Raw genomic sequence first — 27,624 nt, forward strand, 5'->3', positions numbered from 1 at the left:
ATTATGATAATTATGCTGTTAATTAGGAAGGAGCAATTTCTTTAGATACGTGACATCATGCGAATAAGAAATTGATTTCGCAACAATGGTCAGATATTTCATTGCGGACTTCAGACTGCATGTTTAACATTTTTAACATTTGTAAGTATCAACATTCGATGCGACGGAGAAAATCTTTAACAAGGAAGTGACGGAACCATGTAAATTTATGTTTCTTTCGATTTATCATCAACAAGGTCCACAATACTTAAACATTACAGATTTAAATAAAATGCCTAAAACTTGTTAATGAAAAGTGTAAATAAATTAAATATATTTTTAATGAGTCTCTCATATTCCCAAATTAAGAGAACGAGAGAGCAAAATATGAGGTTCTCATATAATCTAGTCAAATAAAAATACAATTTATGTGGGATCAGTGCATGAAGATATACACATTTAAATAAAATATCTCTGATAGTACGACTGCACATAATAATTTAAATAAATCGTGGTTAATGGATTGTACTGCAAAAATAGTTTTGGAATTCTAATATAATGTGAGATACTTTGGAACTGATTAATCGGGATTAGTGCACTTAATTTTTGCTTAATTGAGTAAGTAAATATCAAATACAAACAAATTTCATCTAGTTTTTGTGGTCAAAAAAATTATTTTAATGAGAGAAAAAAAAAGTGACGAACGAGCATGTGAAGCAATATCATTGAACGCATTCATGCTTAGCTATGGATGAAAATTTGGAAAAAATAATTATTATGGGTGTATTAAGTCCAAAAGTAAATGAATCCATCGAACCCCTATAGACAATGACCATACTCATCTAATTGAGCATGCTCATGAGTATACTCAATCAATTTAATTGAGCATGGCCAATTGTGTGAGCATACTCATAAGCATGTTCCTTTTCTGTGTTCGGGGAAAATGATTTCTTATCAAATAATATACTGAGACACATTGTCTCTCAAATAGACTCAGTTACTATACACGATTGCGTTCAAATTAATTTTCTTATTCTACCTTACTCTCAAGATCGAATTTCTATTTTGACAAATTTTTAGTGGATGTACAAATACTAAGGAGGCATTTCTCTTCTTTTGCAGTTTCCAATACTTTTCATTTGCTCGTCGCAAGTGTCGTATGTAATGACGTCATTAAATAAAATGAACTTGAAATACGATAAATGGTTTAAACTGCAGTATATCTCGTGCAGCAATAGCGTTGAATTAAAAGTTTAAATTTTAAATATTATTGTCAATTTATGCTTCATACTCAATAAATATGATAAATAAAAGTCATTTTAAACATGCGAGCACATGTCAATAAGCTTTCGAAATACTTCCAACATAAAGAGCTTTTCTCATTTTCCAACCAATCTTGCGTCCTAAACATAAAAAAAGCACTGGAATTTATTTTTCATCATTCGTAGTTTTTCCTTTTGGTGATTAAGAAGCTTACGTGATTTATCTTAAAGTTGTTAAAAATTTGCAGTGAAAATTTTAAGGAAAATCTCAAATTTATAATTGAAGACTAAAGTAGTGATATATTTTAATTCATAAGCAGTATTAAGCAGTCATAAGTGAAAAGAGAGAAAAGTGAATTTTTTGTCAAGAAAAGAAGAAAAAAAAAGTAAGAAAATTGGCGACGAAAAGTATTCATTTTCTTAATTTTGTTTTGTTAATATGATAATGTGACAAGATTTACTTTTAAGACTCGACTTAAATAGTTTGAAAGAGCATTAACACAATTAAATGAAAATTAAACGATTGATGAAGCTGTTTTCGCACGAAATATATTAATGGTGAAATTATATAGGCACGAATCTGTATCTGCTCATATTAGAAAATTGAATTTGCCTTTATCGTCACTCCATCCATTATTAATCATTTCGAACATGTTATGTTGATATGATAAATTATGTCATAATCACTTGGATTATGATAATGAATTTTTAATTAATATCCGAAAAATTCATACGAATCCAGAAGTTGCTAAATGTAATGAGAATAAACATTGGTCCTCTACACGGTCTAGTGCTTAGTTTAGAACTGGAGAAAATTTCAAGAGCGTCACTATGATGAAATTCGTCTCCATAATCACATTTTCATCCAAAAAAAATCATTTATTCTATAAAGATACAGCACATACAATGGACTGGAAGAGCATGTAATGCATCATAAAATTATGAGACTAAATAACAATATCCTAAATGACTAATTTATGGATCATGAAAATCAATAACAGAAAATTGATTTTTATTGAAAGAAGAAAACTTTTTTTTTGTGTAGACGAAACCATGAAAGCTTCATTTTTGTGAATGAATGTCTTCCTTTCATGACGCATGCGTCTCGTGGTTGTGATGGGAAAATGAGAAAAGTTGTATTTTTTGCGAAAGAATATTCTTATGTGAGAACACGCGATAAAACAATTTAACGTTTAAGGCTTGAGAAAAGGCAACGTGAAAAGGGTCGCTGTGGTGTTAAAGGTACTTGTGGATATTAAAACGAAAATACAGCGATAATTCAGATGGATTTTTGACATATACATTCATTTTCAATCAAAAAAGTCTTAATTTTTTGCGATTTAATGATGACATTTTATAATGCAGGAACGAAAAATTTTGTAAGAATTGACATTTAATGAATAGACTCACTAGATGTAGGAACATTCTTAAAATGTCAATTAGTACAATTTTCTGGAAACTTTTCAAAGTAAAAAACTTAATAAAAATAGCATCAACATGCAAGGCATCATATGCGTAGGATTATCATCATCCTACTGCTGTATTCTGTTGTCTCTAAATATAGACATAGTCGTTGTTGATCTATTAAGGCTTAATAACTTCCCTTTTTAATGCTTCACAGACTAGTTAAAAGAATAAGGAAATTAGCTACGAAGTATAACAAAGTGCATACAAAGTTAAACCAGAAATTTAATTAGTAAAAATGGCATTTGCTGGATTAAAGAAACAGATAAACAAGGCAAATCAGGTGAGTTTGGATTTAACATATATGTAAGACCTGAGAGTTTGTTGCATCATGCATTGATAGATTTTGTGCATTTTTATTGTGACCTAGATATGCTTATGTACTGAGTAAATATAAGCGAACAATAAGAATAAGCTCTCTAGATTTGCAAGCTGAAAATAGGTCACGGTCAATTATTTTAACACTCATGCAGAAGTTTATGGAATTCAGTGGTTTTTAGAGCAGAATGCATAAATTATTATCACATATCAACATTTATCCTTGAATTTTAATTCTAAATGCAATCATTCTAGTATGTCACTGAAAAGATGGGAGGTGCTGAGGGCACTAAACTCGACTTGGATTTCATGGAAATGGAACGTGTAAGTTAATCTCTTTGATGATTTACAAACTAATTCGTGATGGAATGAACTTAATTTCTTAATAGAAAACTGACGTAACCGTTGAACTTGTTGAGGAGATACAAGCCAAGACAAAAGAATACTTACAACCAAATCCAACTGCTCGAGCAAAAATGATTGCTGTTAAAGGAATTTCAAAGCTTTCTGGACAGGCAAAATGTAATACTTATCCACAAGCAGAGGGTGTCTTAGCTGATTGCATGTTGATTTATGGTAAAAGATTGGGTGAAGACTCGAGTCTTTTTGGTAAGCTATAAATGATCAATAAATGTGACTGCTTATTACGACTTAATTATCATTTCATTTCAGCACAAGCACTTGTTGAATTTGGAGATACATTAAAACAAATGGCCGATGTTAAGTATGCTCTTGATGATAATGTAAAACAAAACTTTTTGGAACCACTCCATCAGTTACAAATGAAGGATCTTAAGGAAGTTATGGTAAATTTTCATTTTGTCTGTCAAAAAAATCATTTCCATTATCATTTTTTAAAAACGCGATTATAAATTTTGTTCTGAAGCATCATCGTAAAAAATTACAAGGTCGTCGTTTAGATTTCGACTGTAAGAGGCGTCGCCAAGCACGAGGTGGTAAAATTGTGTGAATAATTGGACCAGATATCAAAATAGCTTTCAATATTCCTTTTTTTAGATGATGAAATTAAGAGCGCAGAGGAGAAATTCGCAGAATCATTACAGCTCGCTCAAATTGGAATGTACCATTTGCTAGAGAATGATGTAAGTTACTTACTATTTTATGTAGCATTAATTCATTGATTGATTGATTGATTGATTATTCCTTAAACGAAGATTGAACAAATATCACAAATGGCATATTTCGCTGAAGCTTTGCTAGATTATCATTCACAATGCACAGAAATATTACGAGGATTAGTGGAGAATATGCAACAAAAGTATAAATAGTTCTATTGCTAATTTATTTAAACTATTAACACTAAAGTTCACTTCCATTTTGATAGGCGAGAAGAAGCAGCTTGTCGTGAAAAAACAGAATTCACCCCCAAAACATTACAAGATTTGGTAGTTGAAACTGAAGGTGGTGAGTTATATTTATTGCTGTACATATCCGTTATATAAATACATATGAATGTTTTCTTTAAATGGACCAACGATTTTTTCTGGTAGAAGTCTCATTTTCTTATTATTTTCGATTTATTGATATTTAATTTTGTCTTCCTATATATTCTCACTTCACCTAAATATTTTGGAAAGTTGTATCTTATAGTCGGAAATAAATGTTATAATTAAATTTTGATTTTTAAAATTCAAAAAAGTCCTTCAAAATTTTCTGTCAAAATCACTTAACATCATATGCTTCATTCTTCATTCTTCTTATGGTTTTCAAATGAAAAATTGAAAGATTTATTCTCAAATTTTGATTTTTATTCTCTTTTTTTTATTATATTCTTCTATAAACATACTTCACACCACTACACTCACTGTCCTTGTCATTACACAATCTTCAATAAACACTTGTCTATATTCTAATTTTAAAAATACACAAGATGGAATTTCCGGTTCAGGCTCCGGAACCCCAATAAAGCCCAATCATTTGGAAATTATGGGTAATGGCAGTGCCCAGCGTTCAACAAATGGTAAAGTTTCCTATTCATCTATATACTTTTTTTATTTCCAAATTCTTTGTGGATTTAATTTATGCTTAAAAAAGCTTATCTTTAATTTAAACATTCTAAATTCTTTCACATTTATGTACTTATTTAAAAGCTTTGATTCGAATGAATTTTATTGATTCCGTTCTACTACATATCATTGATCACTTAGCCATTCAAATGATTTTTTTCTTTTAATTCGATACTTTTGGATATAACAATACTGCATCTCATGTTGATTTTTTGTAGCTTTATAACGCATAAAATAATTTGTAGAGCTCGAAGTCGACTCGAATTGATTCAAGTTGACTTTTCCAATGCAATATTCCAGTTGACTCAAATTGACTTTTCCATACAAATTCCAGTCGACTCAAGTTGAATTTTTCATACAATATTCAAGTCGACTCAAGTTGACTTTTTCATGCAATATTCCAGTCGACTCAAGTTGAATTTCTATACAAAATTCCAGTCGACTCAAGTTGACTTTTCCATAAAAAATTTCAGTTGACTCAAGTTGACTTTTTCATACAAAATTCCAGTCGACTCAAGTTGACTTTTCCATACAAAATTCCAGCCGACTCAAGTTGACTTTTCCATAAAAAATTTGAGTCAACTTCGAGCTCTGGTAATTTGTTTTAAAAGTTTTTATATGTTTGCTTTTTAATTTTGTTATCCAATTTCTATAAATGTCTTCTTACTTTTTTAAAGTTTTACAAATCTTCACAATTTTTGGATTACCTAAATGTTACTTTTCAAAAAATTTATGCATGCTTTTAATTTTGAAAATTGTTATAATCTACAATATTAATTGATGATAAATTGTATGTAGCTTCTCCTTTACCGAGTCCAATGAGAAGTCCTGCAAAGCCTCCACAGCCATCACAACAGCAGCCATGTTGCGTAGCATTATACGATTTCGATCCAGAAAATCCAGGCGAACTTGGTTTTAAGGTATGTGTGCTATTCATAAGTTCTGATTGTATTCTATTAATAAATTTCATCAATCAAACAGGAAAACGACGTGATTCAGCTTTTACAACGTATTGATGAGAACTGGTACGAGGGTAAATTAAACGGAAAATCCGGTTACTTTCCACAAACATACGTTGAAATAAAAGTTCCACTACCTTAAATTATTTCTATGTTATATTATAAAAACATCTAATAAGGATCATTTCTAAAAGTTGAATTATATATGATCATCTATCGAATATACTTTATAGTTTCATCATATTAATGTGAAAATTACCGATATTAATAATCGTAAAAATTCAATTTCCGCTCCATTTTTTCTTGTAGATTTAAAAGTGCTTGAGAAATCTAAATGACTAACAATCATGTATGATTTTTCATTAAATTTATATTTTTATTTAGACGACTAATTTGATTAGTGCTGTAGTTGTTTTAACGTTTATTGAGAATTTAAATATTATTTCTGCGTTACAATATTTAAATTTTCAAAAAACGTTATTCATACATAGATGGGTCGTTTACTTATAATGTCTAACAATCAGAAGAAAGAGGTGTGAACTTTTGATAGGCGCTAAATGTAAACGATTTATACGTTAAAAGCCAAAAAAATTAATATTTTATTACAAAAAAAAACGTGTATTATGGAAATGAACGATATGATCTTTAGGAAAAGAGTACTAATATAATTAAAAACAAGGATGTGGAAATGATGGAATAAAGATATGAAAGCAAGCAATATACAAGTATAGCGAAACTCGGGCCATCATTATTAACAGAAGTATATCACCATAAAAAGCAGTAAATTAACTATTAAAATAATGAAGCGTTTAAAAGCCACTTTTGATCAATTGACGTTAACTTTAAGGGAGTATTAAAGTTTCAAATACATGCTTCATATAAGATTCAAGAACAAATAATGGACAAATGATATAAAAATATTGGTAACTAAACTGTAATGTCATAAAAATAGTTAGATAGGATTTTCACAATTGACTGGATTGGGTATTGAGATAATGCAAAAATTGACGAGTGTGATTGTATATGTAAGATGGGTAAGATAATTAATTATATTTTAAAAAGAATAAATGACAAGATTATCATCGAGTTTTGTTTGAGAGAAAAATTCTAGCTTCTGGAAACGCCATTTTTGATCATTTAATATTGTATTCTTATAATATTTTTTGAATGGTTACAGTAAACGAAAAGCTTGCTATTCATATACACAACAGTCATGCATTTTTTTAATTCAATGATTTGCTCTGGTTTTTTTAAACTGGCAATTAACAGGGCAGCCATTCTGAATAATATTAACGATTATTGATGATTGGATTTTAGGATTCAAATATGAGGCTGTTCTTTACTCTCAAAATTAGCAACCGTGGAATTTCAATAGAAATCAATAACGAATTAGCTAAATAAGTTTCATTGCTTAAGTGGCACCAACTTTTAAGTTTCGTTTTAGGTCGAACAATCCTAACTTCAAAATGATGTGGTCTGTTTGCTTTATTCTTGCATCATAAAAAGTTACTCATAACATTAATGTTTAATTAATCAATTAGATCTAATTGTGGTTGATTTTGTTCATCATATTTTTAAGTTGTTAATCGCTAGTCAGGATGAAAAGAGAAAATTCTCCTTCCATGCAAAGCTATATAGAGATTAATTCAAGATTCTAGATACGTTAACAACACCTTTCTCCAATTATCTCATGTAGCTGCGCACAATTTGAATAAATCTAATTACGAACAAGAAATCACAAAATAAGTAAAACAAAAAGGATTAAAACATTATTGAGCATTAATTTAAAAGGAAATACTAAATTAATCTTTACTATCAAAATCAATGACGTTGAAATTTTAAATTATAGATGTTACAATTCTTTGAAATAAATAATAAATATATTATAAATCGAAATGATCAGTATATGAATCGAGAATAGACAGATAGCAGTTTCAAACCTTTATTTTAGAGTCATCATGACTTCATCATTTAGTTCTTATGAAAATTAGTTAAAGAATGAATGAATTGTGCGGCTGAATAGCTCTAAGGATGTATCTGAAGGCTAAGGATGAATTTGAAAAGTCAGATTGAATCAGAAGCGCGAAGTAGGCAAATTCATATTTTATTTTATATCAATTTAGATGGCGAAAAATAATTATAAACTTTTGTACTGTTTATTAAAAATCGTAATGGAATTGGCGAACTTTTAGATATCCTCATTTGAAAACGTTAGACAGGATTATTCTTTAGCTCAATTGATTTGATTCCCTTGCCACTTTTGACATTTTTGCAAATTTAATTAAAAGAGGATATTATGCAACCTTCCAAAAACTGAATGAACAAAGAAATCAATTACAAATGAAACATAAAATGCTAGAAACTTATTATTATTTCTAATGCTTACATCATTAGCACATCTTAAAAGATTCATAAAAAAAAAATTAGAATTTTCGGAGAACGTGATGAGGCTAAAGAAGAGAAACAAATATTAATTATAGTCAAAAGTGCATCATCTCTCGAAAACTCGGTTCGTATAACACAAATGGACAATACCTAGTTATAAATGAAGAGGATGTTAAATATTATAAACATAATTAATCTTAAATCTATTTTTTTGTTCTCTCTTTAATTAACATTTAATTCGTAAAAAAAAGCATTACATTACATTTCATTAGATCGTACTCTACTACCATATTTCAAAAACTAATAATAAAGAGAAACTTTTAATTTTTAAATTTTAAGACGAAAGCATATTTCAAAAAACATTGTTATTTAATTGTTGTGCTAAGAAATTTAAGCGTTTCATATTCACATAAAGAAAAAAAAATCTATGATATTATGACTAATTTTATTTCAAACACATTTTCTCCCTTAAGAGTTTCATTAAATAAATTAAAAAAAAAAAATCATGACGCATTTAATAAGAACAAAACAAAAATAAAAATTCGATTATCTTAATCGTTACCTTATCAACTCTCTATCTCATTAATGTAAAAACAAATAAATTTACTTATATTTTAATACTCTTTACAGAGAAAGAGAACAAAAATATTAAATCATTCGTTTATTGATGTCCTAAAAAAATGATAAAGAGTAAATTATTAAATAAATTATGTGAAAATGCATATTTTCGTCTTCTCTTGTTCCAAATTGATGCTCATAATAAACATAAAGAAAAAACAATTTAAAATACATAAATAATAAAACAAAGTAAAGAGAGAGAGAAGCTATATATTTATTGAAATACATGACAGAAAGGAATCATTTTAAGAATTTTATGAAAATTATTTTAAAGGCGACAAGTTGAAATAAAGGTAAATAAGTATATAGTATAAAGCGTACATAATATAGTTTTTCATTTACTTTCTTTCAGCCAAAATCCGTTAAAAAACTTGCACAACGTGACAAACAATTTTTTAAAAAAATAACACTTAAAATTTTGAATTTTCAGATGACCGTTATTTTTAACAAAATGTCTCTGACCTGGTTGTATTATATTGTGCTATTTTTAATTTATGATTATCATCTATTGATGTATCAAATTTAGTATAAATGATCGTCAAAAGTAGAGAATTAACGGAATCGAGCTATTAATTTCCCTAAAATGATTTCGCAATTATTTCGCGCACATTTTGTAAGGAAATTGTGTAAACTGTCGGTCTGACATATCCAAGATTTACATTTTTGCAAGACAGAAATTCATTCAATTATGAATACAAAAATAGAAGATTTTAAGCTTTCTACAGAAGTAACAGGACATACATTGGATGTCCGAAGTGTGGCTTATGCTAATAATTGTATTATATCAGGATCTCGAGATAAAACAGTCCGAATTTTTGAGAAATTAGCAGACGGGTAAGAACACAAAAGAAAATTTGTATTAAGCAGGTCAAGTTTTAATTAATCACTGAATATTCCAGAAAATCCTTCAAACAAACAGAATTATTGTCAACTCATTCTAATTATGTTTCATCAGTTTGTGTTATAAATAATGGTGATTGGATATGCACTGGATCGAACGATAAAACTATTTGTTTGTATCATTTTGGAATCATTCAACCTTTCGCGGTATTGAAATCTCATACTGATACTGTTTGCTGCTTATCTCAAGGAAATGAACCAAAGATCCTTGTAAGCGGTAGCTGGGACAAGACTGCAAGAATTTGGAACAATTTAGATATTGATAGCTCTTCAATCGAACTTACAGGACATGAAGCGACAGTTTGGACTGTATGTTCATTGAAAAATGGAAAATACGCTACTGGAAGTGCTGACAAAAATATCTTTATTTGGAATAATAAAGGAGAAAAATTGGTTGTTTTGAAAGGACATACTGATTGTGTTAGAGCTCTTGTTGGCCTAGATGATGGATCACTTCTAAGTGCATCCAATGATGCCACAATACGTCATTGGAGTGATACACATGATTGTATTCGCGAATATCACGGTCATTCGAACTACATTTATTCAATTGCACTAAATCCGGCTCTTGGTGATTTATTTGTTACTGGAAGTGAAGATAATACTATTCGACTTTGGAGTATAAAGGAAGGAGCATTAGGAGAATCTCTGTCCCTTCCTGTTCAATCCGTTTGGAGTGTAGCCTGTATGAATAATGGTGATATTATAACTGGTTCAAGTGATGGAATTATTCGAGTTTTTTCAAAAGATCCCTCTCGAATTGCTCCTGACGATGTTTTGTCTGCATACGATACTGCTGTATCAACAAGAAAATTGGAACAAAGTAAGGAATTGGGTGGAGTAAAAGTAAACGATTTGCCAGGTCCTGAATCATTGTTGAAAGACGGAGAGGATGGTCAAACTAGAATTGTTCGACATCCCAATGGAAAGATTATGTGTTATGAGTGGAAAAATGGAAAATGGGAAGTGATTGGTGATGTTGTTGGAGCTCCAGAGCAATCAAAGACCTTACATGAAGGCAAAGAATATGATTACGTCTTTAATGTTGATATTGAGGATGGGCAACCACCAATAAAATTACCATTCAATTGTACTGATGATCCTTGGCTTGCAGCACAAAACTTTATTCATAAACATGATTTACCCCAAGCTTATCTTGATCAGGTAGCAAACTTCATCATCAAAAATGCAAATCTCACTTCAGCACCTTCTACTTCAAATCCTGATTTTGCTGATCCTTTCACAGGTGGCGGTCGTTATGTTCCAAGTTTTGATTCCACTCCATCAGCACCGACATCTAATGTTAATGTGAACTTCCGCCAACAAAGCAATGGATCATCCGGTATGGTTAATGCAGATCCATTCACTGGAGGATCCAGTTATTCATCCGGAACGAAAGAATTCATAGTCCAGAAACATATTCCATTTAATATTTTTACCACATTTGAAGCTTTTGATGCATCCAAAATCCTTGCAAAAATTAAAGAATTCAACAGTCAAATTAGTGATGACAGTATTAAAGTAACTGATGCAGAACTCGAAAATGTTGTCCAATTAATGTCGCTGAAAAATATTAATGATCAAACTATATCCACATTGAACAAATTGATGAAATGGCCAAAGGAAAAACTCTTTCCAGTTTTGGACATTATCCGTTTAGCAGTTCGGAATGCAGAAATATGTGATCTTCTTGGTGGAAATAAATTAATGGATTATTTAACTCAATACTTGAATACAATTCCAGCTAATCAATTAATGTCAATAAGAGCTTTAAATAATATGATGCTTCATGATTTGGGCAAAAATCTTGTGAATTGTAAAGTAAATGACGTCTGTAACATGATCTCAGCAATTTCTCAAGGAACTGCTAATCTACAAAATGCGATTGCTACATTTTTCCTCAATGAATCGATTGTTCAGAAAGACATGAAGTCAGATGACATTTGTGTAATTTTATCAATTGCTGCTATAAGGGCTTTTGAATGGATTAATGATCCAGAAGCTACATTCAGAGGATATCAGGCACTAGGAAATTTGATTACTTATAATTCGCAAGCAGTATTGTCAATTTTAAAAGCTGCTGATACATTAAAGGCATCGCTTGAACGTAATCAACATGCTCAGGTCCAAAAGCTCTCGGAAATATCTACAGAATTAAATGAAAAATTAATGTAGTAATGTTAAATGAGTTGTGTTGCTTCTCCTTTTTTGATAATCTTATTTTTTTAAAGGAATTATGAATAAAAATGTTCAAGTCGTTGTGGATCTTAACCAATATTTATACCGCAATTTTGAGAACAAATTACTAATCTGAAAATGAGCAAATGAGACAAACAAAGACAAAGCTGTTTATTATCAAATTACTTCTTTAATTAGTATTTTATTTTCATGACTACTTGATTTTTATACTAGAATCATCATAATTTTCTATTAGTGTTTGTAAAATGACTACATTTATAATGAAGAATATCGCACTAGCAAGCCATAAGAAATCGAAGCTATTGAATCCTTTGAACTCCAAGAAATATCCACATAATAGCCATAATCCTTGACCAGCAAACCATAAGACTGGTAATATAATTATCTGCTTTGTAGTCAAGCTTCTAAAATTGTTGATTGTTAATGGGAACAGTGAAAGAAACCAGACGAAATATTGTGAAGTTATTACTGGATTGTACATGACCATGATAAAAGCAATTAAAAATAGACAGAACTGAAATGTTTGTCTTGTACGACTAAATCGAAAGCTGATTAATAAAATGAGCACTAATTGAGGTGTAAATGTAAGAAACTTCTCGAGAATATTGATACGAACACCTGAATTTAGATATTGTAGATAGAAATACAACGAAAAATTGTGCCTAGTATCTTTTCTAACAAAATGATAAATCATGGATTCGTATAGGAATTTATAATTGTAAAGAAGGTAAAATATTCCGGTTAAGAATATTAATACCTTCATAACCGTTAGAATAAGAATCATTTGCTTCCGATTTGGTTTTAGGAAACAATTAATTAATGAATGGATATCAGTGATTTGACGATTATTGTTGGATAGGTACATATAATATGCAAGACTAAAGAACACAGGATAAAGTCGAAAATGTATGGCAAGCCCGTGAAATATTCCTGACAATACAACATTTTTCTCGTTCTCTTTTTCCCTCACATTGTCATTGATTTTTAAAAGATAATAGACTGATAAAAGGACAAGACATGATGATAAAGCATCGCCATTCCCTCGAGTTGCAATGACCATTGTTAATGGATTATATAGCCAAAAGTTTGCTGCAAAATTTGACATTCTTTCAAATTTGGTACGATCACCCAATCCTATTAGTCTCAAGTCTTTTTTCGTATTAAGCAGTCTCACTTTGCTTTTTCCAGTTCCAAAATATTTCTTCTCTATCTTTGCTTTGTTATCTTCAACTGTTGCTGTTTGATTAACAATTAGTGTATGATATTCATCCATAATAATCCATTTGATAATAACAGCAATCATTAGATCAAATAATGCAAAAAGGATCTTTCCAAAACATCTATGAATATAAATGTTAGGCAATAAGAATATAGCTAAAAGTGGCGTATATCTGTAGGTATGACGATTAAATGGTGAATTGCCGTTGTGAATGTGTCTTGAACCATCTGTTACTACTCGATAATCTACATCTGTATATGGAACTTCTGATATTTTATCCTGTATTTCGCCATATATTATAAGCACTAATCTAACTATTAAACTGATTAATAAATGTTTTTTAAAACTTGACATTTTTATCTTTTTTTCTGTTAATTAATTTTTAGGGGAAATTCTACGTAATTCACTATTCACAAAGATGTTTTCATATTTCTAGCTTGTTCGATTAAGCACTTCTTAAACAGTTGGAACTCTTTATCACATGCATTTTGCTTGACATTTAAATCTTTGGCCACACAAGCTGCATACGTTGATGCCGCAACTGAACATTTTGCTAATACGATTGGATATTTACTTAAACGTTCTTTTGCTTTACGAACAGACTCCATTTATCTTTGATTTGGTGGTATTCTAGCTGCGTGCTGGAAAAATTCTTCGTCCTTTCTAATGAAAATGTCGTATATTTGTCGCGAGAAAAAAATTGAAAGACTTCCAGTAATAAATAGAATTGAGAATAATCGTGGATTTCTGTTGACCCAGTTGCTTTTTGGTAATTGATAACTTGGTTTCTGATACTTGTAACTGAATTCCGGTTTTTCCTTATAATTTTTCATATCACTTTAATTAATTTTTCTTCTTATTTATTTCTTCTTTTGTTGGGTTATAACTTTTATTAATGTCAATTCCTTCACAACATAAGCTTACTGGTTTCCATTTAATGCAACATTGTCGCATTTCTTCCAAAACATCCAGACACTTTTCTTCAATATAATTATTATCTAAATAAATAAAATTTTAAATGAAAAAATTTCATAACAAACCAAGTAACACAATAAAAAACTATTAATACCTTTCAAACAAGCCTGGATTTTACACGCATTTGCTTTGCATGGATCGAAAGTTTTTCTTGGCATTCAATCTAGTTAATTTCCTTATTTCTTTTAATTTTGATTTTTATTTTAATATTTCAAAATAATGCACGAAAGAAAAAAAATTAAAGACAAAAAGAAACTTTTTAAAAACCAACGTTTTTCCCGTAGACGACGAATTTTGCAATGATTTAGAAGCGTATTAAATGAATCAGTTTGAATTATTTCAAATTATGCAATTTAGAAAGCATGTTTTTAGAATATTCAAAGGCTTCTTAAATTCTCCTGAGTTTTAGGGTTTAAATTTGAACTCGACAGAAAAACAGATAACAAAGCAAGTTAAGAAATGTGCTAATTAATAGTTTCGTTCAGTGAACAAAATTTTTAAAAACAAGGGAAGAAAGTGCTAGTGGCTGCACAATGCAATGGTTTCTTATAAGAAACGGAAGCGCATTTTCCACATATAATTTCATTTCATTTACTAATTCTAATATGAATATTATAGTTTAGTAGACTGTTATTTATACTCTTATAACAAATGTATCGTGGTGCCGTTAATAGATAAGACGAAATCATAAAAATTATGATCAAAGTATGCTAAACCCAAGTATTCATATGCAGCTTGGAACCGTTCCTGAACAGTATAATGTTTTCGCTAGAATATTTAAGTCACTCTTCAACAAAAAGCATTAATAAACTTTTAATTGAAAGAAAAATAGGAAATCGACAGTCGGACGGATAAATTGCAGACAGTCCTAATCATTCCTATACTTAAAAGAAAAAAGTTGACATCCCTTGTACTAGAGTTATTTTGTATAGAAACAAAACGCAAATTACATTCTAATCGGCATTTAAACAGCTAAATAAGCAATAATTAATCATGTCAGACGATGAATCAAAGATGAAGGTCGCAGGGCATAAGCCAGCAGGTATAAAAGCTTAAATATACTATACTTGCATCAAAAAATTGCATCCAACTCATCAATATTTTTTCTTCTTCTTTTCTTGTTGTTGTTTTTCCATGCATTGTAGTAAAAGCAGGAGGAATGAGAATTGTTCAGCACAAAAACCCAAATTCTGAAAGACCGGGAAAAGATCCAGTCGAGGTTATTGGTAAATATCATTCATTATTTTCACTTTTGGTGAAACTTTAATTTATTTATCTCAATTATCTTCACAGGATTGGCTCAGAATAATCCATTAGATACTGCAGTGCAATTATCAAGCTCTCCAACCCAAAAATCCCCAATTGATACAGGAAGTCACGTAGCACATCAACAAAAACCCCCAATTAATGTTCCTAGCAAGCCATTGAATAACATTCAACAACCAAGAAAATAATTTCCTGATTTTGAATCAAGATTTTCATTTTGTGCAAAAATGATTGATGAATTATGTTCCATTTTTTTGAAAGTACTATATCTGTACTAAAAATATATATTTTTCCATTTTATTTCAATTTTATGTCAAAATATTGAATAAAACATAAATTTTTTTCATAATCTATGAGAAATACAACATAAATATAGTTACTAATTAATAACGATTTTATTTGATTCAAAAGATTCGTGTTTTCTTAAGTACTTAAAAAATTTTAATTTTAAAAGAGCATGCTTTTATTTATTTGTTTTATTCCTTCTTACAATTTCAATGGCAGGATATTTTTGTTTGAGTGGTCGTTCGGATAGGAATCATCACACTATGAGCAATTGAAAGGAAGGAATTTATCGAAAAAGTCAGACATTTGAGTTCAGTCATCATAAGTGTTCTAAAAATTGATTGATAATTTGGACACAAATACAAGTCAAAAAAACAACACACAACAATGTGTAAGCGTGGAAGAAATAAAAATTTAGAACACATCCAACACGACAGACAACTCACTTTGCAATTTACATTTAAAGACTAAGTTTCTCCTGTAAAAATTGAAATTATTAAATTAAATATGAATCCTAAAGTAGCAGTTTGCATTGTTCTTTGTTCCTTTATTGCTTGCGCAACATCATGCACTGTCCAATCAACATTTTACACCACAGAAGGTAAATATTTTGCAAAAACCGAAAATTTATGAATGAAAAATTAATCTCGTCATATTTTTTACTGTATCTTTATAGATGACCTAGTGATTGCAAATCAAATTGGATTCATAACAGAATTCAAGCTTAAATGCAAATCAGAAATTAACTCAATTCCATTATTTGCTGAAGTTAATGGAAATATTTATCCAGTTTTCCGTGTTAAAGATGATTATCAATTCAGTTGGACAGAAGATAAGAGCACAGCCAAGACTGGATCAAGGGAAATTCGTCTTTTTGATGAAGAACAATTTGCCAACTATCGTAAATCACAAAGAGCAGGCGAAACTCCAACAGCTAAGGAATTGGCAAAGATTTATGTCAAATACTCTGGAAGCTATGGCTCAAATATTTTCTTCCTTAGTTCAGAATCATTTGTTCTTTTAATGAGTGTATTTGTTGCATATTTAGCTTTCCAAAATCGCATGAAACTCGTGTCATAAGACATGTCATGTTAATTATAATTTAAATCCGTTCATGTAACAAATTTTTAATTCTCATTTCAAAAAATTTAATAAAATATGAATGAGTAAACCTGAAACTTTGTATTTATTATTAATTCGTCTACATATTTACCGATTATTTTCAAATGTATAAAAAAAAATAGGAAGACTTTCACATCCCCCAACAAATATGAACATTACCTAAAAATTGTTTACATTAATTAAAAAGCGTGTAAAAATGAATTTTAATTTGTGTTTACATTGATACATAATGTAAATGTTGCATTGATGTGACATCAACTGATCATGCAAATTTTTGAATTTTGCTCAACTAAAACGTTATGGGGGATATAAAAGGACACCCATGAAACTCGTCGACATTATTAGCCGAGAAACTAAACATTATTTTTCATTCATCGAGTTTTTGGAAATTCATATTTATCCAAATTAGTCACATAAATTAATGGAAAAAAGAGCCAGTAAAAGTTTTAAAGAGTTGGAGTGATCAATATATTTAAGAATGGCAAGTAGTTTAATGAATGAAAGTGATGAAGAAGTCAACGAAATAAATCAAATTTTGGACGAAGAAATTGGGAGTTTGAATAATTTTACTCTGAATGGTAAATTATGTTGTTTTTTTTTCTTGTGACTAATTTTATAAGTTGGTGCATATTAATCACTTATACATTAAAAGAATTATTTGTTTGTGCTCTTATCAAATTACACATTTTATTTAAATGTATACGAATTATAAATGTTTTTTTTCTTATTCTCATCAAATCGTCATTTTTCTCTTGTTCCTTCATTAATTCTTATCATTTACTTACTCGCTATTAAACATATTGCAAATGTTTTGTGTCTCTACAAATTTAATTATAGGCGATAGAGCACCAATTCCTCAACCAATTCCACAAGAAATTGAATGGTATCATGGACGATTAGACCGATACAGTGCCGAGCAGAGATTAAAAGCTGCATATAAGCTCGGAAGTTATTTGGGTGAGAAAAAATCATCTCCACAAGCTACATATTACTCATACTTACAATTTGTATTCCTTTTTTTATTTAAAAAAAAATCTTATCACATCGGAACTATGCATAAATTAATTCCGAACATGATTATATAGTGAGAGAAAGCGATAGAAAACCAGGAAGTTATGTACTGTCATATTTGGGTAAAACAGGAATTAACCATTTTCGGTATGTTTAAAGAAGTTATAAATATTTAAACTTTAAATTCTTCTCCTCCTGCTGCGTTTAATGTGCGCACATTCTCGCTTACAAGAAAAAAAAGCATTATTTTTTTTTCTCTTCATTCTTCACTTAAATAACATTATTATTATTGTCGCTAACGTGTGTGACTCACCAAAAAATTTCTTCCCTTCTATTTTAAGCATTGCTGCCGTATGTGGTGATTTTTACATTGGTGGCCGGCAATTTTTCTCTTTAAGTGATTTGATTGGATATTACTTATGCAATGATTTACTAAAACGTGAGCGACTTATAAATGCAGTTCCTCCTCCGGAACCGGTAAATGATAAGAAGAGAGTTGTGGCGATTTTGCCATATACGAAAATGGCTGATACAGACGAACTGAGCTTTTTCAAAGGAGACATCTTTTTCGTTCATAATGATATGGGAGATGGATGGTTGTGGGCTACAAAACATCGAACTGGAGAACAGGGAATGATTTTTCGAGAGTTAGTAGAAGACCTTGACCCATGCATTGATCCAAATACTGTCTTTCCGTGGTTTCACCCTAATTGTACCAAAAATGAAGCTGTCGATATGCTCGTGAAAAATGGACCAGGTATGATCGACTACTTCTTATTTTATAATGTTTAGGTGCAAAAACCGTTTTAATTTAATCACTAACACGTTTACAAACATCAATGCAATTCAGCGCTATTCAGCTGATTACAATGTAAACAAATTGAATTTTTTTTTTGTAAATGTGTTAGTAGTGTATGGTTTGCAAAACTTCTTTAACACGTTATCATTGCAATTATAGGAAGCTTCTTAGTAAGGCCAAGTGATAATTCACCAGGAGATTATAGCTTGTTTTTCCATATAAACAATCAAATTCAAAGATTTCGAATTGAGAAGAAAGGTGTTCGTTATTTGATGGGAGGAAGAACATTTGAATGCCTTGATGCAGTAATAAATCGCTATCGAAAAGAACAAATAGTGGAAGGACATACACTTCAGAATCCAGTCGCTGATGGTGGTCAACCAGAATTTCATCAACCAGCAACAGTTACAGCTGCCGCAGAAAAGATTTATGCTACTCTACGTGAATGTCGTGATCAAAATATGTTAAAGAAGATTAAAGGTATTAAGCAGCAAGGATATTTGCTGAAGAAATCAGAAAAGACGGGCAAATGGAAGCAACTATATTTTGCTCTTATAAACGAAGGCACAGAAACGCATTTATTCTTCTATGATAATCCTAAGAAAACGAAGCCGAAAGGATTAATTGATCTATCTTGCGCTTATCTCTATACAGTTCATGAATCATTATGGGAAAAATCAAATTGCTTTCAGCTTGTCGAAAGGGCATTACCATGTTTATCAACAATTACGCATTTATGTGACAAGAATACAGAAGCAACATACATGCAATGGATTACGATTTTGAAGCAAAATTGTCGAGCGCAGTTTAGTAGAGCGCAATCAAAAGTTCCGCGTTTACGTGAATTACGTTGCTTAAATTTGCAAGTTCTTGAAGCTCATCGTATTCCATTTAAACTAGTTCCGCATTGCTTCTTAACTATAGCTCTCAATCAAATTAAAATTGCCAAGACAAAAGTCAAGTCAACGCCAGATCCGATTTTCGAAGAAGAATTTGTAATTGATGATGTGCCAATCGATATTGCTACTTTAAATTTGACATTAGTATCAAGAGCCAAGAGAAATAAAGACTCGGATGTTGCAGAACTAACAATTGATTTGTCTACGCTTAAGAATGGAGCAGAAACTGAAAATTGGTATGATTTGAATGGAATCACTCCAATCGGCGAATGGGGTTCAGTAAGATTAAGAATAAGATATATGGATGATCTAGTCATGCCAGCAGAAGAATACTCACCATTACAAGAACTACTTCTTGAGAATGAATTCCATTCTGTTAAAGCACTCGCCGATTTATGTCACTCGAATCGTATTCCTTTAGCATCATCATTATTGAAAATTTTTAGATTTGAGAAGAAAGAATGCGAACTTATTAAGTCATTGTGCCATGCAGAAATTACCAGAGAAAATGATACTTCCACTCTCTTTCGTGCCACATCTTTGGCTACAACTTTAATGGACATTTACATGAAATCTGAGTGTTCATTATTTTTACAGTCAGCATTATCAGATACGATACAAAAATTACTAGACAGTAAACGATCTGCAGAATTAAATCCAACAAAAATGGAAGTAAATGATGATGCATGCACAAATGCTGAATTTTTACTTCTTACTTTAGATCAAATTACTCAATCCATATTCACATCAATCGAGTCATGTCCAAAAGGTGTACGCTACATTTGTAATACTCTACAAAAAGCTGTTGTCGCAAAATGGCCTGGAGAACGTCTTGTTCGAACACGTGTTGTGTCAGGGTTCATTTTTCTTCGTCTCTTATGCCCAGCTTTATTAAATCCACGACAATTTCAACTGGTTCCCGAACCTCCACCTCAAATGGCAACACGATCTTTAATAATGGTTGCTAAATGTCTTCAAAACCTGGCCAATCTCATCGAATTTGGTGGAAAAGTGAGTATCACTTACTACTGTCCTTTACTGTATTTTATACTAACATGTTGATACTTCATGCTTACCTTTCACACAAAAAAACAACAACAAATATTGTAATTTAAAGAGAGTTTTAGGTCAAATTGAGACATTCCATTTAGTTAAAAATACCTACCTAATCATTTGAATTTTTTGTTCTAATTGACAATTTTCCCCTGCTTCTCTTTTTCTTCCTTGCAAATTAAATACAGGGCGAATTGCCATCATTTCATGTAAGTAAAGCATTTCAAACAATTCTAGAAATACTTTATTCCATTTATTGCTAAGAAGCTAATACATGCCATTTTTGTTTTATGATGAATCCCATATTAATCTCTAATATTAATTAAAATACATTTCTATTAATGCTCAACCCTATTTGCTTCGTAACTGCTTAATAATAAATGTATGTTATATTTTTCTTATAATTAAAGGAAAGCTACATGGAAGTCGTCAATCCTTTCATACTGAAGAATAAGGAGCGAATGATTGTGTTCCTAGATCAACTTTCTAGTGTAACTGATCCCTATATACCACCAAATATGGATCCATCAATATCTAATAATAATTCGGATGCAGGTACGGCAAAATTATTTTTATGGCTTCTTTATTGCTTCCTTCTAATTCATACTATTTTATTTTACAGGAAGAGAACTAGCCACGCTTCATCACATTTGTGTTTCACATCTAACCGAACTTCAAAACATGTCAAAAGTCAATAACTCGATTAAGAAATTAGTAACAGTAACGGAAATGCTGTCGAAACATAAACTCAGATATATGGAGATGATTAATGAAAATGCACGTTAAATTTTACTCAAAATTGATGCGCTGAATTTCAGAGTGCGATTACTCACTATATTATATTCAGATTCTAATGTAAAGAAGATATAAATATTTTAAACGAACGCGCACATTCGAACGAATCTTTAATTTTATTCTTCCTCTATTCTCGACATTAAATTAATTTTACTTTTTATGTATGGTGTTGGAAGAATAGAATAGTTCTTAGCAAGGCAACAAGAAGAGATTTTAAAGATACCCAACATAAAAAAATATGCTTTTTTAGGAAATGGTAAGAGTAATAATCCTCATATCTGCTTATATGCAAGAAAATCCCTCAGCAAAACTATTCCAACATTTAAATCAATCAATATTGATCACATGAAATACATGAATATGATTATTGTTTTTATTCGAGTCAATTAGTTACTCACATGATAGAAAGATATCATCAATTGATAACAAAGGAACATGCATTTTTGCTAAATGATAAATAATAAACTGCAATATTCAATCAAAAAAACATTTATCCCACATATATGTATACATAATATACATAAAGTCAAATTTTATGAAAAAATAGATTTCCTTCTTTTTTTCATATTCTCTTGTTACACATCAGAATACTGTAATCATAGTTAAGTGTAATTCTAGATTATGCTAGTCCTTTTTTATGTGAACCATTAAACAAAAAATGATCAGAAATAAAAATATGACTTTATCATTTAACGATTTTTGTTTGATTAATGCTGTGAATTTTTGAGCATAAAAATAACGTATAAAATAAATTCAAATTCGTTTGTCTTGTCATCAGCAAAAACATTGTGTTGTAAATTTTAACTTGCTAATATAATTCACTAAAAATGGATAAAACCACTCGGAAAGAAGCAATAAGATTGAGCGATATAAACTTTATGCCAATTTTATATGCATTGGCTGTTGTCATTATAACTATATGTAAGTTTTTCTTTTAAAAACAGAAATTTCTAAATAAATGAATTGAACAATATTTTTTGCAGTTGTGATTTATTTAATTAAGAAAAGAGCTCCAAAAAGAACCGATTTGTTGTTTACTGGATTATGTGATTCTGGAAAGACTTTGCTATATTCATTGATTCTTAATGGAAATGAAGTCGAAACATTCACATCACTGAAAGAGAATTGTGGTTTATTGAATTTAGAAAACAGCAAGACATTACGAGTTGTTGATCTTCCAGGACATGAAAGATTACGTTTGAGATTACTAGACAACTATAAAAATACAACAAAGGCATTAATTTATGTTGTCGACTCATCAACAGTTCAAAAGGATATCAAGGATGTTGCAGAGTAAGGCTTATTTTTTTTTTAAGATTAAACATAATAACAATTATAATTTTCTTTAGCTTCCTTTACACGCTTCTTGCTGATAAGGCTCTTGCATCAACAACCGTTTTGATTTTATGCAACAAACAAGATGAAACAATGGCAAAAGGAATGCAAGCCATTGAATCGTTATTAGAAAAAGAAATGTAAGTCATTAGAAATATCCAGCAAAATCAATATATTTATTTCAAATGTTTTTTTAGAAACCTCATTAGAAAGACAAGAACAAATCAGCTTCAATCCGTAGATAATTCATCAGATACTTCTGTTTTTCTTGGAAGAAGTGATAAGGATTTTGATTTCACACAAGTTTCCCAAAAAATTAGATTTGCCGAATCTTCCGCTAAGAATAATAAAATCGAACAACTGCAAAGTTTTATCAATGATCTGTAAAATTAAAATTGAAGGATTTAAAAAGAATTAAAGAATGTCATTTTCAAATGAAATTGATGTCTTTTTATTCTATTATCGTTTGTCTGATTCTGATGACTACTTTCATAATTAGACTTATTTTGGCTTTTAAATGTGCTGAACATCACCTGATAAGAAGCAGTACTTATGTAATTTTTTTAATTGAATAAATTTCCTTTATTACAATATTTTAAATTACATTGGTCTAAAAATTAAATAGTATTAACTTGTTCATTTAGAAAGTTGTTTCTTCAGCGTCTTAATTTCTTCCATTAATTCACAAATTTTTGCGTCCTTTTCTTCAATAATATTCTTTAAACGAACGACTTCCGTCGATGCATTGTCAATGTAATGAGATATTTTATTCTTAATCTCAGTTATTTCTGGTCGCAAATCTGTTCGATTGCTCAATAGCCTAGTAATCAATAGACATAAATTGGGCTCTATTTCCAACACCTTTTCTCCCTTCTTTAAACTATTGACTTTATTCGAACATTCCATGAACGTTTTGCATCTCAGAAGTAATTCAATTAAAATTACTCCTAAACTGTAAATGTCTGACTTTTTCGAGCAAATTCTTCCTTCCAATTGCTCTTTGGCAGCATATAATCTAGTTCCAAAACCATAATGTGAAACCATTTCATTACTATCGAGTGGACAGCTCAAGCCAAAATCTCCTAATTGAAATAATAATGTTGAATTGTCAAATGATACGAATACATTCCCTGGTTTCAAATCGTGATGTACTATTGACCTATTTAAGTTTTAAAAACATAAAGATGAAAAATTAAACTTCTTATTTAATTTAGTGGATAGATAAAAATGTACCTGTTATGGATATATTCGAGTCCATTACAAATTTGTTGAAAAATACTCAAAGCAATAGATGTCATATTATCTTCATTCAAGTTGAAGGATTCATAATAAGTTTTAAAGTTTTCACATTCATTTCTTTCGTCTAGGAAATTGCGGAGTGTTTTTTCACACAATTTCATTTGAATAAAAAGTACAGACCATGCCAATTTTACATGTGGAACCAAAAATTTAGACTCAGAACTACAATTAGAAAGTTCTAGACGGCGAAGTTTTTGTAGATCATTATAGCTATCATTATTTGTTGGAATTGATGAAAGAATACTTTTTTCTGATTGATGATTCTCACTGTATTCAAAATTGATGCTAAAGCTTTCATTATTATTAGTTTGAAGTCTTAAAGAATCATTACTCTGGGTTATTCGTATGTTGGCACTTTCATTTCTCGTTTCCCAACTTTCATCTTCATGTGTTACTCTTTTTTCTGTTTCATATGTTATAAGTGGTTCTAGCCAACAGCTTTTATAAGGAACTACATTAAAATGGTTTAATGATGCAAACGTTTTGACTTCCTTCAAATGTGGTAATATATTTTTAACAGAAGTTGATTTGATTAGAATTTTTTTGATTGCATAAATATGATTATCCAATTTATGACGCGCTTTAAAAACATCTGCAAATCCTCCATGAGCAATCTTTTCGATTTCTTCAAAATCCTTGTAATATCTAGACCATTCTAATGCATGCTGTGGTTCACCATTCAGAGGAAATTCAACAATATTGTTAATTGGCAATGAATTTTCACGTGCTACTTTCACCAAAGCGGTAATGGCTGTTTCATATGAAGATCGAATATTTTCAAATTCACCAATCATATAACTTTCGTCAATCATCTTTAATTCGTGTAGCTTCAAACATATTTTTTTATACAAATCGTTTGATTTGTTCCTAAAATTAATAATAAAGTATTAACAAGTTATGCTCTAGAATAATCTACACGACCTAATGAGGCAGCGCAGCACGTCCATATATTATGTATTCATAAATAAAATTGATATTTTGAAACGTAGTTCTCCAAATAATAATAAAGAACTTAATACGTAAAGAATCTTAAACATACGTATGTTGATTGATATTGATTTTAAATTTATCACATTAAAATGACTTACTTATTTCCTTCAATAAAATTGCATAATTGCTTAATTAGAGACTGCACCAATAATGAATAAGGCGTTGATGGTGTTAAAACATCTAGGAATACTGTTTTTCCTGTATCTATTTCATCGATTCCAGTAGATGATGATTTTCTCCGTACAAGAACTTGCTTGTTAGTTTCCTCTAAAATTGTGAAATCATAAAAAAAATTATTTTTTTAAAAACTAATTATATTTACCATCAAATTTTTTATTTGTCCTAAGATTTGACCATGAATCATCAATTGGTTCATTATCACTACTGCTGTCCGAGCTGGAAGTCATTCTTAATTAAAAAAAAATATTATTTTCTTTCAGTATTAGATTGTAAACAGAAATCCTCACATGTTAAACTTCCGCGCTATGTATTCGTTCGATAGTTAAAACGGTTTTCGAAAAACTAAAAACTAAAAAAAAAAGATTCCTTTAAAAATTTAAATTTTTAACCGTTTTAAATCGGAAACAAAAACATAATTTTGAGCAAAATAACAGGTTTTAAATTAAATTAATTAAAGCATTTTAAAAGGTTAAGGTTATAAGATTGAAAAATGAAACGTTTTCGTTCAAGTGATTACGAGGAATTAAATGAACTGAAGGTATGACTGCTTCAAGTTACAAATAAAATGTTTTAACAAAATATTCAATATTTATTTCAGCGTAAAATAGTAATTTTGAAAATACAAGATCTTCAGATTATTTTAGGTCAATTTAACATTTCTAAATCTGGCAGAAAAAGCGAATTGCAAGATCGCCTAATAAGCCTTTTAAAAAATGGAAGCTTAAAAGATGACCAAAGACGAGAATTAAGTGAAAAAATTAATGAAATATCAAGGTAAGTTGTAGAAAACGTTAATTTATTAAAATTATTTAATACATAACCTCAAAAAATAATTTTTTTTAGTAAACTTAAACAATTATCAATTAATATGAGCTCAAAAAATGAAGTTGAGAGTAATAAGCGGTTAAAGACTCTGTCAACAGTAGATTCTACACGGAGTTTGCAAGTTCAACCTGTTGTAAAATTTAAGAAAATTCCATTTTATGATCATCTAGCTGTTTTGTTGGAACCTTCAATTTTGACACCAAATAATAGTTCTAGTGAGCAAATCAAGTGCTTTATATTCAATCTAACCGATCAACAAGCTGGTGTTTTTGAAGAAAATATAATCAAGGACGGAATCAATGTTATATATAATGTTCAAGTGCTATTCCGGATATGCTTAGTGGATCCTTCAGAACAAAATGATCTTTTTCCATTAAATTTTCAGTTACGAGTAAATAATCGCATATGTCAATTGCCTCCATTTTTACCGTCTCGGCCAAATACTATTCCGAAACGGGCGTCTAAACCATTAAATATATCAAATATGATTAAATCAGCCATAACAAACAGTAAGTAATGTATTTTTTTATTCCTGTTTAACATTTTAACTAATTTAAATTCGTTTTTACAGTAGTTGAAGTACGATGGCACAGGGAAACAGAGAAAAATTTTGCTGTATCGTGCTTTCTTGTTCGCAAACTATCATCCAGTAAGAATTGATTACATTAAATTTTTATTATGTTTTTAACGATTCGTTCTCTTATAGATAACTTACTTGAGCGTCTGAAAATTCAGGCTGAAAGTCTGACCCGAGGAATGATTAAAGATAAGCTGGGCAAAGAGGTCGATTCAGAAATAGCTACGACTATGCTTCGTGTCTCTTTAATCTGTCCTTTAGGTAAAATTCGAATGAAAATGCCTTGTCGGTTAGTATCAAAATTATTTATTTCCTTATAATCATTCAAAAATTTAATTTTAATGGATTTTAAAGCGCTTCTACCTGTAAGCATTTGCAATGCTTTGATGCTCTATTGTATCTCCAAATGAATGAATGTAAACAAAGCTGGATTTGTCCTGTTTGCGACAAGGAAGCTATATTTGATAACTTATCAATCGATGGCTACTTTTTGAATATCATCAAAAGTCTCGATGTTCATGACAATGAAATTCAGTTACATAAAGATGGATCGTGGTCAAAACTTGAGAAAAAAGTAGAAACAGTTCAAAAATATGAAGGCTTTGTCATAAGTGACGACGAGGATACAAATAATAATAAACCTGCTTCAATAATCAAAGGTATATATTAAACAATATTAATAGATCACATTATATTAACTTTAAAAATCCTGATAAATAGATGAACAAAAGCTAGTTAAGATGAAAAGGCCGACCCATATTTCAAAGAAGATCAAAATTGCAGGGCCAATTGATATTTCAGAAACAATTGATTTAACACTTGATGATTAAAAATAATTTTTTTAGACTCACAAATCTCTATTATAAGACTAAAATGAAGTGAT

At 30.0% G+C, this 27,624-nt stretch overlaps 8 protein-coding genes across 14 annotated transcripts; 6 read left to right on the forward strand and 2 right to left on the reverse strand.

Moving 5' to 3' along the window:
• The first annotated feature begins 394 nt into the window (after positions 1-394).
• Positions 395-9,337, forward strand: EndoA (SH3 domain containing GRB2 like, endophilin-A). Of its 7 annotated transcripts, XM_070647305.1 has the most exons (13): positions 396-597; positions 1,102-1,136; positions 2,863-2,988; positions 3,279-3,347; positions 3,413-3,632; positions 3,696-3,829; positions 3,910-3,979; positions 4,041-4,126; positions 4,199-4,302; positions 4,369-4,448; positions 4,915-5,004; positions 5,849-5,970; positions 6,032-9,337. In XM_070647305.1, exons 3-13 carry the CDS (start codon positions 2,944-2,946, stop codon positions 6,149-6,151), a joined length of 1,140 nt encoding a protein of 379 aa, XP_070503406.1. In that variant the 5' UTR covers positions 396-597; positions 1,102-1,136; positions 2,863-2,943; the 3' UTR covers positions 6,152-9,337. The 7 variants fall into 7 exon arrangements, with proteins under 7 accessions (XP_070503411.1, XP_070503406.1, XP_070503404.1 ...); XM_070647303.1 differs by lacking the exon at positions 1,102-1,136; XM_070647309.1 differs by lacking the exon at positions 1,102-1,136 and having other exon boundaries at positions 3,910-3,976.
• Positions 9,338-9,637: 300 nt separating this feature from the next.
• Positions 9,638-22,228, forward strand: vap (RAS p21 protein activator vap). Its single transcript, XM_070647219.1, has 10 exons — positions 9,638-9,846; positions 9,912-12,083; positions 17,441-17,556; positions 17,816-17,935; positions 18,064-18,136; positions 18,331-18,746; positions 18,948-20,698; positions 20,929-20,949; positions 21,151-21,295; positions 21,363-22,228. Exons 1-10 carry the CDS (start codon positions 9,701-9,703, stop codon positions 21,524-21,526), a joined length of 5,124 nt encoding a protein of 1,707 aa, XP_070503320.1. The 5' UTR covers positions 9,638-9,700; the 3' UTR covers positions 21,527-22,228.
• PIG-M (Phosphatidylinositol glycan anchor biosynthesis class M) lies at positions 12,261-13,831 on the reverse strand. Its single transcript, XM_070647185.1, has one exon. It carries the CDS (start codon positions 13,682-13,684, stop codon positions 12,305-12,307), a length of 1,380 nt encoding a protein of 459 aa, XP_070503286.1. The 5' UTR covers positions 13,685-13,831; the 3' UTR covers positions 12,261-12,304.
• LOC139095725 (death-associated protein 1) lies at positions 15,188-15,871 on the forward strand. Its single transcript, XM_070647189.1, has 3 exons — positions 15,188-15,347; positions 15,451-15,531; positions 15,599-15,871. Exons 1-3 carry the CDS (start codon positions 15,299-15,301, stop codon positions 15,757-15,759), a joined length of 291 nt encoding a protein of 96 aa, XP_070503290.1. The 5' UTR covers positions 15,188-15,298; the 3' UTR covers positions 15,760-15,871.
• Tapdelta (Translocon-associated protein delta) lies at positions 16,269-17,034 on the forward strand. The gene is made up of 2 exons (XM_070647188.1): positions 16,269-16,457; positions 16,533-17,034. The coding sequence occupies exons 1-2, from the start codon at positions 16,364-16,366 to the stop codon at positions 16,934-16,936; spliced, it is 498 nt and encodes a 165-aa protein (XP_070503289.1). The 5' UTR covers positions 16,269-16,363; the 3' UTR covers positions 16,937-17,034.
• Positions 22,229-22,309: 81 nt separating the features above from the next.
• On the forward strand, positions 22,310-23,310 carry SrpRbeta (signal recognition particle receptor beta). Its single transcript, XM_070647187.1, has 4 exons — positions 22,310-22,456; positions 22,519-22,828; positions 22,885-23,010; positions 23,068-23,310. Exons 1-4 carry the CDS (start codon positions 22,363-22,365, stop codon positions 23,255-23,257), a joined length of 720 nt encoding a protein of 239 aa, XP_070503288.1. The 5' UTR covers positions 22,310-22,362; the 3' UTR covers positions 23,258-23,310.
• Positions 23,298-25,652, reverse strand: LOC139095719 (eukaryotic translation initiation factor 2-alpha kinase 1-like). The gene is made up of 5 exons (XM_070647182.1): positions 25,627-25,652; positions 25,482-25,567; positions 25,258-25,426; positions 24,104-25,036; positions 23,298-24,029 (listed from the first exon to the last, which is right to left on the reverse strand). The coding sequence occupies exons 2-5, from the start codon at positions 25,564-25,566 to the stop codon at positions 23,507-23,509; spliced, it is 1,710 nt and encodes a 569-aa protein (XP_070503283.1). The 5' UTR covers position 25,567; positions 25,627-25,652; the 3' UTR covers positions 23,298-23,506.
• Positions 25,653-25,738: 86 nt separating this feature from the next.
• Positions 25,739-27,592, forward strand: LOC139095722 (E3 SUMO-protein ligase PIAS1-like). The gene is made up of 7 exons (XM_070647186.1): positions 25,739-25,877; positions 25,938-26,113; positions 26,183-26,673; positions 26,736-26,813; positions 26,871-27,030; positions 27,096-27,400; positions 27,462-27,592. Exons 1-7 carry the CDS (start codon positions 25,830-25,832, stop codon positions 27,569-27,571), a joined length of 1,368 nt encoding a protein of 455 aa, XP_070503287.1. The 5' UTR covers positions 25,739-25,829; the 3' UTR covers positions 27,572-27,592.
• The last annotated feature ends 32 nt before the right edge of the window (positions 27,593-27,624 follow it).

This window comes from Chironomus tepperi, unplaced genomic scaffold, assembly GCF_022539635.2.
Source record: "Chironomus tepperi strain 1889 unplaced genomic scaffold, CSIRO-AGI_Ctep_v1 contig_376, whole genome shotgun sequence".
Classification (NCBI taxonomy): Eukaryota; Metazoa; Arthropoda; class Insecta; order Diptera; family Chironomidae; genus Chironomus; species Chironomus tepperi.